The sequence below is a fragment of the Accipiter gentilis genome, chromosome 1 (assembly GCF_929443795.1).
Source record: "Accipiter gentilis chromosome 1, bAccGen1.1, whole genome shotgun sequence".
NCBI lineage: Eukaryota > Metazoa > Chordata > Aves > Accipitriformes > Accipitridae > Astur > Astur gentilis.
The window spans coordinates 32,465,082-32,478,307 of NC_064880.1; the positions used below are offsets into that span (position 1 = coordinate 32,465,082).

At 46.7% G+C, this 13,226-nt stretch overlaps 2 protein-coding genes across 2 annotated transcripts in view; one reads left to right on the plus strand and one right to left on the minus strand.

The window, feature by feature from the left end:
• The window catches only part of METTL5 (methyltransferase 5, N6-adenosine), a 414,631-nt gene that overhangs the window by 30,603 nt on the left and 370,802 nt on the right, over window positions 1-13,226 (plus strand). The window lies entirely within an intron of this gene.
• Window positions 10,944-12,896, minus strand: SP5 (Sp5 transcription factor). The gene is made up of 2 exons (XM_049808141.1): window positions 12,647-12,896; window positions 10,944-12,032 (listed from the first exon to the last, which is right to left on the minus strand). The coding sequence occupies exons 1-2, from the start codon at window positions 12,695-12,697 to the stop codon at window positions 10,980-10,982; spliced, it is 1,104 nt and encodes a 367-aa protein (XP_049664098.1). The 5' UTR covers window positions 12,698-12,896; the 3' UTR covers window positions 10,944-10,979.

The following is a 13,226-nucleotide window of genomic DNA, read 5'->3' on the forward strand; positions in this document are numbered from 1 at the left end:
CTCTTTCTTTTCAGAGAGGATATAATCCAGCCGCACAAGCAACTATCAAAAGACGTTGCGGACACACAGAGCGTAAATCCAGCCATAAAGGGATGAGAGAAATCTGTGATGGATCGGCCTATCTGCCACTATTAAACACAACAAACGAAATGCGATTCCAGCTCAGGAAGTTTCTGAAGCGCTGTTCCCCAGCAGCTGAGAGGCCATGCCAAGGGGAATGTCTGTTCTATATATGCCTTGTTTTTAATCCACTTTCCTTAAGCATCTGTTACTGGAAAACAGGCTCCTAGGTTAAACAGACCTTTAGTCTGGCTCATGATAGTTATGCATCTCCATTATGTTTACCATTTCCCCTGAGAAAACCATTTCAAGCTTCTCCGTTCCTGCTTGCCAAAGGAAGCCACGTGTAGCAGGGACTCTTCCTGCGTTCTGCGACTCTAATGATTATTTGGTCGGCTCCCAGGGCACGTGCAGTTCTGCAGCTTCCTTAAGGTCTTACACACACCCGCCCCCAAAGGCACTGAAATGATTTTAAACAGCTGTAGCTGGGATATAGTTAGGTCTTTCCTGAGAGCATTACAGTGGGATGGGTAAAATACTCTGACCCCAGAGGCATGAATCAGAGCCCTCCTAAGAAGTTGGAAAAAGCCGCATCTTGGCGGAGAGGTGTTAACAAGAACCTAATCACTGAGGCCCGAGAGCTGAAGGTGGCAAGATGTGCTCCTAACTACACTGTTCTGTTGCCACAGGCCACAAAAACTTAAGGCATTAGCTGTGTTTGTTAACTAACATGCCACCCATCCCTGGGCAGATCTTTAGGGCTGACCCAATCTTTTTGTGAATGTTTTCAGCTGAAGTGTTGCTTATTGCAGTCTAGCGATTTCCTAATGACTTATTTTAAATGAAAGTTAGTTTGATAAAAGTAAAAATGTGAGAAAAGTGTGACTTTTCACACACAGATGTTAGAATTTATTTGTAGAATTCAAATTGTAAAAACCCTTGGTCTTATTCATCGTTAATATAGCTCTAAAAGCATCTTGCACTAACAGGCATTAGTGATACATTCAGATTACTTGCTTAGGATTAGTAGAGGATTGGCTTTCTGATCAGCAATTAAAAAAATGTTGCACCTTTCTGAAAACAAGTATTCCTTTGTGTCAGCTGAGCTGCTGAAGACAATTCTTTTCTTTTTAAAAATTCTAATTTTTATACTGGATGGTAACCTGTGCCTAAGAAACGTCAGTACATGGAAAAGGAGAACAGGAAGTCAGGTCGGCCACTTAGTTTGTCTCTGACTGATGCAAGACTTCATGGCTTAACCAACAAGAAGGACATCTGCAGGCAAAAAATCAGATGAGACTATTTTATGCTTTTGATTTACCTTTTTGAATAAATGATGATAGATAAAAGTGATATCACTATAAAAAAGTGCTGTGGAATCAGCAGCAAGTCAAGAGGTTAGGTTGCTTTGATTAAGGTTTTTCATGTGGCATCGAGATGGTAGGAACAGTCATTTCTGCAGCAAGATTTCATGAGAGACTGCTCTTACTGCTTTTGAGATCAAGAGCAATACATTCAGCACATGTTAAGGATGGTATATTACATAGTCTATTAGTTTTAAAGGGGTGAGGCATGCCTATAACTGGAGGTAATCTTGGTTGGATCATTTATCTTATTCTATTTTATAAAATGTGCTTTGTTGTATGCTGTGCTTTCCTCTTACACCTTTTAAATAGGAAGGAATGTTTTCTAAAGTGAAATAAGAAATAATTAGCACATAATTGGCATATGCTCCAAAGGTGGAGGCTCTGCTGGGATTTAACAGTCTGGCCGTGGGAGCAGGATGAGGACTGCAGCACCCCTAGACTATTGCTCCCCAGAAGGAATTGTGCAGAGAGGAACAACTCCTTATCCAAAGGCAATGGATAACTGCAGCAGTTCCCTTGAAAGGTAAAGCTCTTGTTGTCAGAGTACCCAACTGGCTCAGGGAAAACAGAACCATGTCCCAGAGCACCCCACCTGCTCCAGGGTGGCTCATGTCCCTGTAGGGCACGCAGCTGTTTCTGAACCTTGTGCAGCTGTTTCTGTACTGCAGCTGTTTCTGGACCTTGTGCAAAGAAGGCAAATTCCACGTGCCCATACTCCACGCTGTCTTGCAGATCCATACAAAAACCACGGGGAATCTAAGCCTACATCATCATTCTAATTGTTTTTACCACCATCTAAGTTTTTCATCTTTGATAGTGTGTGTATCTTAATTAAGAGCTGGTTCTCAAGTGTATTGAAAAGCAACCGAACAAACCAAATAATTGTATAATTCTAATACATCATTCTGAGTATTCAAAATATCTAATTGCTGTAGCTTATTAAAAACAGGCCTAAACTTACCCTCCTTCCTCTTTCTTGAACATGCTCAGTAAGTGGCGGACATTCTAACATCTAGATCAGAATCCAGATCTGAGCATTATAGCTGATACCTGACACCTATTTTAAATTAAGTCTAGGATGAATGAATGCATATAATAAAAAGACAAATGAGGTTCTAATGTACTTAGGCACTTTATAAAGAATTACTTTAATGTAACATACTATTCTGCTTTACTGGCTGTTTAATATTTAACATTTCTTAGCTGATTAAAACTGGGGTTCTAATGAGAAAAATAATTGAATGGTAAAACTAGAAGGTAATTCCCACATTTAAGTCTCAGTGATTTCAGTACTCTGCAATCACTGTATTAGCTTAGGAAACTTTCTTCTTCATCCGTATTGAGCTATTTCAACATAACATAGCTGTGCACAATGATTTGGGTTTTCTGGGACAGGGGAGAAAGCAAGCCCCATAAAGGCAATGCAACAGCTGCATACTGGAACACCCTACAGAGAACTTTGGGGCTGTACCACAAACTCCTGAGTTGTGTGGGGAAACTGGGGGAAGTGAATCAGCTAAAGGCTTCTAAAAATTTTGGGGTCTTGTGTCTCCCCTCTGCATTCAGGGGGTTGAGAACAGAACTAGGACTCTCTCTTAGTGTTGATATTCGTGAGCGTAAGCAAATGTGGCCCATGAAAAGGAAAGGTTCCCTAGCTGCTTTGTCTTCTGCCTTACCCTCCTGATTGATAGAAGAGTAATGATCTCAAATCCATGAACATCTTCTTTCGCCTTGTGGGAAAAACTTTTACAAGCCCTTCCTCCGACAAGAAAAAAACACTTCCCTGTAGACTGCCAGGATGCGCTGAGCACGTTTGGTGTTGTTCTTTGTATATTCAAGGTCCCACTGGGGTAGCAGTTACAGTTCCAGTGTTTACATGCATTAACTGAGCTGCTCTGGCCAGTTTTAAATAGTGTTACAGAGAACCTGCTTCCCCTAACAAGATTGCTCACAGTTCTGGTCTCTTTAACTTAACTATTCAAGCACTGAACATAGCCTTGATTACAGCACTTTGCATGCAGCTTCTCAGGATCATACAATTTATTCAAGCATTTTTATTAAGAAGCTCAGACATAGCCTTAGGTCTCATGTAGGCACATAAGAAGATTTGGTTAATATTTTGGAAAATATAGAAGTGTAATCTTTGCCTGCTTAAAACTATTTCTTTCAGTTCTTTCAGAGCAAATTAACAGAATGAAGACAGTGGAACCACACTGCTGAAGGATCAGATAATGCTGAGAAGAACGGGCCTCCTATATTGGGCTACCAAGCAATTTTTTATAACATGTAAAATAAGCAGATGGCAAGTGTTTGGCTGTTCTTTGCAGGGTTCAACAAAAGCAAAGCACTACCACTAGTCCTCGTCAGAAGGAAAGCAAATTATTTAGATGTGAGGGGAAGAAATTAAGCCATTTCCATGCTCCTTTGGGATTCACATACGGTAGCTGAGACCACCTGACATTCTCGGGCTGTGTTATCTTTCCTGACTAATCTTTAATGACTGAACAGGGCCCATTTTCCTTTCTCTTCTTCGCATGTGTATCCTTGACTTGTGGAGAGCTGTCTAAAATAATGGGGAATGTGGCAGCGTGACTGACATCTCCCTTCCATACAGATGAGAGATCTGCATGTGGAGATCACAGGCACACCATCTGATCCTGAATAAAGCATGTGGGATATGACCCCAAGTGAAGATACAGGCTTTGGTCTAATAAAATTTCTTTTAACCTGCTTTGTAATTAGAGCCTGTTTTGAAAGTGTGTTCTGTGATGGCTGGTTCATGTTAAAAAGGAAAATGAAAAATGTTTTTGAATAGTATATACATTAGTACCGGAACTTTGTTTAAACAGCTCAGTAGTGCTAAAAGAACAGGGTCTTACAGGTAATAGGAATATATTGGTTTTGCAGACAACCCTACCTTTTAAAAATACAAAAACATAGGCATACACTATTGTTTCTGATGAAGCTGGTGATATGGGTATTTGTAAACAGAGAAACTTAACTTGTGAAAAATATCACAGTTTATGGCATTTGAATATTATTTTTCATTTCAAATACAACTATCTCCTAAAAAAAGTGTTTTTCTTGTTTTCCATTTTCCCCCGGTGGTTCATCGTTCCTCTATAGTAAATGCTATGGTAATGCAATACTCAGTTTAGGACATCTCAGTCACTGTCATGGTAAAACTCTGTGATTCAGGGGCAACAGGAAATTAAAAATGTAAAAAAGATTGCCTTTTATGATGGGTCAGGTCGACAGGAAGGGCAAATTATGATGTTGCCTAAAGTGAGTTACTTGCTCAGTATTGGCATCAATGGCCAGCACAAGCTGGTGACCAATGCCCTAGAGAAGGGAGATTAAGATGAGCTAGGTGGAGGTTACTACCATAAGGCAAAGGTTACGTTATATTGTTAGGCTAGAGAGAACAATTAAATCCAAAGCATAAAAAGTCTGTGCTTACTTGAAGATGAGGTGAACCAGGCTTTGACCACATGCTGTTGCAGGCACAATTGTGCCAGTCATGGGTGAGAAACAAACATAACCCTTAACTGAGACATCTGCACCAGCAGAAGACTCTACTGTAGACGCAGCAGGACAGACAAGACAACACTTTCACTGGTACAGCTTCTTTTTTGCTCTGGAGGAGCGGAGGCAAAAGCGCAGAAAGAGAAGGGTCGCTACGTTGATACACACACAAAATGGCTTCTAGTGTACAATATTCCTACACTGGTAAACTGTTCCTTGCTTAGGCAGAGTTAAAGGGGATCAGATGACATAAACTGGATTATTATGATGTCTTTGGTAGTTCAATTAGATGAATGGAAATTCTAGCCTTATTACCACTAACAGAGAAATCTGAACCTATAGAGAGACTCTGTACAAGGCTTCTGCACCATTAAAGAATGTACTTAAATTGTTCAGTGAATAGCGACCCAGTTCACTCCCCAGTGCAAACTTGCCACTTCTTCAAGAGTTCCTGGCCACTTACTTCAGTACACCACAGCATGGGATTCACTGCACAGCCACCTGCAGAGGAGATGGACCCCTACTATGTACCTACACGTCCTTGAGCGGGGACCCCTACTATGTACCTACATGTCCTTGAGCGGATATCTGTAACCTTTCTCAGTGAGCACACAGGATTTGTACACAGGCTCGGGTTGGGATCCAGTTAACATGGCTAAGCAGTGATGTAATCACCAGACCTGGGTCAGGGACATGCTGGCATTCTGTGTGTACTTAAGTAAATGTGTACCGCAAAGAAATTAAGAGATGATGAGAAGAAAAAAAGGATCGATGGCCTCCAGGTTAAAGGCCAAATCTCACTATCCATAATCTCCCACTGACTTGTCACAGTCACAAGGTCAAAATACATGTTTTCTTTGCTTTTCGTTATCCATAATGAAACACCTATATGACTTCAAATCAGTTGGGAGTAAATATTAACAGGGAATAAAACGCATAAACGTGTTTAAAAGACCCTTTGAATTACACACACTTCTGCTGATTTTCTCTGATCAAGACTATTCATTCAATCAGCCCAGGGCCTTGGATCCTTCTTCTCTGTGCTGCACATTAACACTTACCTGACAATTGGGAGCCTTCCTGGTTGGTGAACACTTCCAGGTCCTTGGTGGCTTGGATGCTGTTTAAATGCAAAGTTATTGAAGATACCTGCTAGGCAATCTGTTTGGAGGAAAGCTTTGCTTTGCTTTTGAGTTCAGTAGCCTCGAAGACTTAGGCAGCGTGTTTGGTAAGTATTTTTAAAAAGTTTGGCAGGAAAATCTAAGAGGTCTTTGAGTTGACTCCATCACATACCAGAGCAGCAGACCCCCCATCTTTACCAGAGGATTCACAAGAATCTCATAAAAAGTGTAAAATAATTGGAGAAACTAAAATAGAGAAAAAAAGATTCTATAGCAAACCATAAGATCTGACAGTAAGCTAAGCATTATACTTTTGTTTCTCACCACTCAGTACAGGGGTAAGCTGCCAAGATCTATTAAATGTTACCAGGCTCATTTAAAAGTGTCTCGATAATTGTGCAACTACTTGCACAGAGATATAAATTTACCCTATTTATGAACTATCGAGTGGTCTGCTAAAATCCTTGAATATCACTGAACAGTAAAATGTATCTTTTGTCTAAAATTTTTGAGACATCAGCATTTTATATTCCCTATTTCTTCAGTATTCAAGACTAGTATTACACATAGCTGAGAATTTACAAACTGAAACAGTTAAGTTGTAGTTACTTTAAAATTTAATGCAATCTCTCAAAATCTGCAAATAATTTAAGATTAAATATTTCTTTCAAAAATTACATCTATAATTTAGTATGGAAGGAAGAATTACACTGTGATGTCTTTAGGAGGGATGTCTCCCAATATAGTTTAAAAAAACATCCTACTTTTTCTACAATAGTAGTTGAGGAGGTATGAAACATAACTTTGTAAATTTGTTGGATTATGGTAGTGAGAATCTGGTCAGTCAGGACCACAAGGTGAATTCTGCAACCTTCTCCTGGGTGAAAGTCTTATTCTATTTGGCCCTTAACTAAAAATAATTTGAATAACAACATGGTAAAAAAAAAACTACCTGAAGAACAATGCTGGGTTTTCTGTGTTTGTTTTTTTTGTTTGTTTGTTTGTTTAATTTTCTCTGCTTAAAAGTTTCTTCAAGTGTAAAAGTCATTTTTCAAAACAGAAAACATCACAAATTTCAAGTTTTTGAACCACATCCCTATGTTTTGGTAGAGATTAATTTGAATTAACTACAAGATGAATTAGTTTATATGATGTGTCTATTATACCAATGACATTTAAGATTTTAAATTCAGAAATGAATTGACCTTGAGTAGCATATGTACTCAAAATGTATAATTAAAAAGAATATTAATCATTTAATTTTATAAAATGAACAGCTGTTCCAGTTGATTGGAAACAGCTAAAAGTGTAAAATGTATTTTGTGAATGCAAAATTAAGTTAATTTTATTATAGAGTGCAATTTGCCAACTAGAAATAAATTCTTGAGATGTAAGCAATATATTTTTGTAACGCTTTACCCATACATCAGAAAGGTCACATGTATATTTAAATGCCATATTACTATAAAAGTTTAACGATTTCAATTGAAAAGCTATCATATGATTTAGCTATTTAGAGATGAATATGAAATAGCTATGATGGATATGCCCTCTTTTTTCCAGTGAACTATTTAAAAGCTTTATAGAGAAATAATGTTTCATTAAATATTTTTTATATTCTAAACTGTTACTTTTACTTACCTTGTGTCATAAATCCCTAATTTTCGCCTCCCTCCCTTTTTTTTTACTATTCTCACAGATTAAGATTTTCATTAGCATTTGATATCGTGGGTTTTTACTTAAATGCATATCTCTCTCTCTCATGACAGGTATTTAACTCATTTTGACTGTACATTTTTAACCTGTGCACTTTCATGCTTTAAATGCAGTCATTATACAGATAGTATGCAAGGTGCATAGGCTACAGCATGCCACTGCTTTTTTATTATTTTTTTTTTTTTTTAAATCAGATACCTCCACCCCCCCTTGACATGGTGCTGACACTGCCTGGGCTATGGTCTTTTGCTCAAAACCTAAATTACTTGCAGGCTCACACTTAAGTGAGTGGTAGAACTTTCAGTATTTCAGTAGATGGTCTGTCTTGAGGAATGAGTAAGAACCCAAAATAGTCTGGCTAGACCAGACAACACAGATGCTGGGTAAATTCAGTTTGTCATCCAACTGGAGAAAAATCTTTCCATAACGGTCCAGCTTAGAAATCATCACACCTATGATTATTGCGCTATTTGCTGCTAGTTACAGCTGTTCTAATAGGAACAGTTCTCTACTTCTTAGTCAGGCTAAACCTGTGCCAGAAACCATCCAATACATTGCTTCAGCTCACGTTAATGCTTCATCTTGATCTTGGCACTTACATAGCAGTGAAAGGCCATTACCGTGTGGCAACATCCAAGTCCGTGATTGTATCCTCTAAGTGGACCTTTTGTACTCTGGGATACCGTCGTCGTTTCCCCTCTACTGCTACCAACCAAAGCACTTGCCATTACTGTCCACTTTAACTAGGTCTGATGTGAACATAAGAATTGAAGGAGTATGCAGTGAAACAAACGCTCTTTTAAACTAGTCCTGAATTCTGTAACACTACATTCTTAATGTAATGTATCAAAGAAAGCAAGCAGGTTCCCACTGTATGCCATAAAACATTTCACAAAGCAGAAACATTATGTTATTCCTGATGACATTTAAATTATCTATCAGTAGTAAATGGGATGTGCTTTTGCCTCAAAGACTTTTTTGACTAGGGGCTTCCCCAACAGGTCCACCAGTTATTTCCTGCATTGCTGTCGCTTGTTCTGGAACACGAAAGGCATCTTCTACTTAATACCCTTCAACAACATACTTCTAGAGCCTAAATCTTTGGCAAAAGGACACTAACCAATGAAGCTAAACTTATTTCTCACAAGGCTTTGTATAATAGGACAGGTTATAGAAGACTCTTCAGTAGTAAAGAATATAACTGCCTGGTTATTAATTTAGTAAGTTGACCCTAAGAATATGGTGTGGGAAATTAATTCAGAATCATAAGCATTAAAATATTGTTGAGGAGCTGTACCATGGTAACTATCCATTAACTTCTCATTATTTCAGATGTGAAGGTTCTGGTGGTATTGTCTCATCTCATTTCCTGAGAGAATAGATTCTTTGCAGTATTTGACACACATACAAACACATCGGTTTTACATGTTCTGTCATTACAAACATTTACCGAGCTGCTGCTTTTCTTGATTTAGAAGTCCATGGCAAAGCGTGTCTATTATTATGGTTGTGCCGAAGCTAGTTTGACAACTGCCACCAGAGGAACCCGTCTGAGGCTGAATGTTTCCAGATTAGTCCCAGTGAAGTTTTGATGGGACTTTTTATTCGGCCGTCTCATTAGGTAACCAGAAAATAAAGCTAACTTGGTAAAAAGATAAGGAGCAAATAACATATTCTCTATTGTTAAAATGCAAAAGTTAGCAGATTACTAATCAGGTTCCTAATTTGCTTGTTCTCCACAAATTTCAGTTAAAAAAACAGGAATAGGGAACTCACTACAATAAAAACAGGCATTATTTTAAAAGAAATTTGTCAAAATGAATGTATGCCTAAGCTCATACTTACGCGATGCCCAATGAGACGTAATGAACCCTAAAAGCTGTCGCTGTCTACCAAGTACTTTTAAACACAGTTTTGTGCCAAGTATCTTCCCGTGTGGGAGAGGGACTGCCATTTTGTCACACTGGGAGGATAACAAGCGTCTCACCCTTAAATTCTGCAATTTTACAGGAAGTTAACATATGGAAAGCATGTTTTGGCTGTGCCGTGCCACAGACAGCTTCAGGCTGGCAATGGCTGGTTGTCGCAGGCCCCGTGGCCTGGACCTCTCTGAGAATGGGCATTACTAGCCTTGACCACCGCCCGCCTCTGCTCGAATGTATATCCCAGTCCGTAGTACCTCACCTGTACGTTCACTCCCAGAACTGGCACCATGGGTTTTTCTCTTTTCTCTCACGGCTTCACGAGTGGGAAACAAAATAATGGCAATAATTAAAAAAAAACACCCAAAGCTGAACCAACAGGCCAGCATCAGTCTGAAGAAGGCCGGGATTTTTAAAGGTGTTTACCATGAGCAGCTCCCGGGTCACCGTGCGCTGAGCTCCGCTTGGCCGCGGCGATGGAGCCGGGCCCGGCTCGCGGCCGCTGCTGCCGCCTCAGCGGGAAATGGCGGGAAGGCGGCGGTCGCGCGCGGAGGGGCCCGGCGCTCTGCGGGAGGGGGGCGGGGGCGGGGACGGGCAGAGCCCTGGGGACGATCAAATGAAACCGGCGCGGCGGGACCTTCCCTGCGTGACCCCAGTGTTAACGTGTTTATTTCACGCTGCAGCCGCGGGTCGCTTTACAGAAACATCTCATGCTGGAGCCCCGCACGGGGCCGAGGACGAGGAGGGAGACACTTGTATTCAAACAGAACTATTAAATAACCTGTACACAAAACTTCAGTCTTTTCCCCTGAAAGCACCGAGGGCCGGGCCCCGCCACGGCCAGGCCCCGCCACGGCCGGACCGACGCTGCCGCCCCACCCGCGGGCGCCCGCAAGCCCCGACCCCCGGGGCGGCCCCGCTCCAGCCCCGACGGCCGCGGCCTACCCCCCTCGGCCGCGCCGCGGCGCGGCAGCGGCGGGCAGGACGCCTGTCCCGGGCCGAGGGCTGCGCGGCGGCGGCGGCGGCGGGGCCCTACGAGCGTCCGGTCCCGGGCCCGAGGGTCCGCGGGGGCCGTGGCTCCTCCCGGCGCCGCCCCCAGCCGAGCTCCCTGCTCGCCGGGCCCGACGCGAGTCCCGAGAGCCGGCCGCGCTCTCCCCGGCTGCGGAGCGCCCTCGGCCCGGGTCCCCGCCGCAGGCGCGGCTCGGCTCGGCCCGCAGGTGCGGCGGCCGCCGCCGGTCCCGGGCCGGTCCCGCCCCGCCGGCCGGCGGTCACAGGTCGCGGCCGTCCTCCCGCTTGACGCCGTCCGCCGCCGCCTTCAGCTTCTTGTTCTGGTGGGTCTTGACGTGCTTGGCCAGGTGGTCGCTGCGCATGAAGCGCTTCCCGCACTCGGGGCACACGAAGCGCTTCTCGCCCGTGTGAGTCCGCAGGTGCCGCTGCAGCTCGTCGGAGCGGGTGAAGCTCTTCCCGCAGAAGAGCCAGTTGCAGACGAAGGGCCGCTCGCCCGTGTGCCAGCGCAGGTGCGCCTTCAGGTGCGAGGTCTTGCCGTACACCTTGCCGCAGCCGGGGATGTGGCAGATGTGCTGCTTCTTCTTGCCCGGCTCCGCCTCGGGGGCGCTGCCCGCGGCCGACTGGCAGTTGGGGCAGCGGCAGCGGCGGCACCTCCTGGCCGTGGCCGCCAGGGGAGACTTGGTCTGCAGCAGGGCGGCGATCTGCGTCTGGTACTGGGCGAAGTCCGAGTGGCCCAGCACCAGGCTCCGCGGCAGCGCCGCGGCCGCGGGGAAGCGGTGGCCGCAGCCGCCCGGGGCGCCGGCCTGCTGGATGCTCCACCAGGGGATGTCCTCGGGCGGCGGGTTGGGCGAGAGCTGCCGGCAGGGCTGCGCGGGCGGCAGCAGGTTGGAGTAGCCGGGCGGCAGGGCGGCCTGGGCGGCGTAGGGGACGTAGGCGGGGGGGCAGCTGGACGGCAGGGCGGCCATGGAGGAGGGCAGCATCTTGACGGGGGAAAACTCGTAGGGGTAGGAGGGGTCCGCCGGGGGAGTGAGGGGCAGTTCGTGCGACCCGCCGAAGGAGGGCTGCAGGTGGTTCTTCTGCGGGGTCAGCCCCAGGCTGGGGTGCGGCGGCGGCAGCCCCCCCGGGGAGTGCGCCGGCATCTCGCCGCTCCACGGGTGGAAGATCCTGGAGGGGGATCCCAGCGTCGGGTCGTAGGAGACCTGCAGGAAATCCGAGGGCGCTGCGCCCGGCTGCCCGATCCGGCTACAGGTGGCGGCCAGAAGAGCCAGGGGCGAGTGCTTGGCCAAGTCTGGGGAGGCGCTGGGGGTGCGGTCCTGCGCGGGAGCGGGAGGGGGGGGGAGGGAGGGAGGGAGGGAGGAGAGCGCGTTACTCGCCGCTCGCCGCCGCCGACCCGCGGGAGCGGCCGAGCCGCCCCGCGGGAAACTTTCCGCGCCTCTGCCCGCGCCGCCTGCCCGGAGGCGCCCCGCCGCTCCCCGCACGGCCGGCAAACTTTCTGAAAACAGCGCGCGCCCAGCGGGCAAGACGGGCCCGGCGTCGTCCCCCCCGTCCCGTCCCCCGTCCCCCGTCCCCCCCCCCCCCGCGACCGGCCCCGCCGCCTCTCCTGGGCCGGGGGGCGCCGGGGAAGCGGCCGCTGCGGGCAGGCGGCAGCCCCCGCCCCGCGGCTCAACACCCCCCCCACCCCCGCCCCGGGACGCTGCCTGGAGTTACGGCCGGGCTCCTGGCGGGAGGGGGAAGTTGCCGGCCCGAGGAGCCCGACCCCGGCCTCCTCACCCTCCGCGGGAGCCCCTGCCTACCCCTCCCGGGCCGCCCGCGGGGTGAAGCCCCGGGAGGGAGGCGCCGGGCGCCGGCTGCCCCGGCGCAACGCGGGTCGCGACGGTGGGATGCGGCGCCGCGCGAGCCGCCGCGGCCCCCGGGCGCGGGTACTGACCTGGAGGAAAGCCTGGAGGGAGTCGTTCCGGAGGACGGCCACCGCGGCCATGGCTACTGTGCCCGGGGCGAGGGGAAGGCGCCGGGGCACGGCCGAGGCATGGGGACGCCGAGGGGAAGACAAGGAGCTGCCCAGTTTCCGTCTCTCTCCCTCTCCCCCTCTCTCCTTCCCTCTGATCTCTTCGCCTCTGCGCCTGTCCCACCCCCCCGCGCTGCGCGATCTCCGCGGACTGTCTGACTGCACCAGGATCACCTCCAAGAATTTGATAAGGACTTTGCTGGGCCGCCAGCCAGTCAGAGGGAAGATTTATGGCTTTGAAGTTTGCCGCTACCCAATCATCAAAGAATAGCGGCTCTTTCAGAAGCGAAAGCAAATCCTTTGAATCCACAAAGCTCCTATGGTGTGTTTGTTGGTCTGGATAAAAGAACTGATTATTAGGGGGGATGGGAAGGGAGGAGATAAAGGCGGGACAATTAATGAAGTAATCACTATGTGGGAAATGTATATACACAAATAATTGGATTTTCTTGATCAAAGGACCCCTTACCGCCTGGAGACCCTCGCATTGGATGTGCAAGAC

What these genes read in the sequence shown, in the direction of transcription:
- SP5 (XM_049808141.1), bottom strand. Translation starts at nt 12,697, where the DNA reads ATGGCCGCGGTGGCCGTCCTCCGGAACGACTCCCTCCAGGCTTTCCTC. An exon ending in CCCTCCAGGCTTTCCTCCAG is followed by an intron (nt 12,033 to 12,646) that starts GTCAGTACCCGC and finishes GCTCCCGCGCAG; the next exon opens with GACCGCACCCCCAGCGCCTC.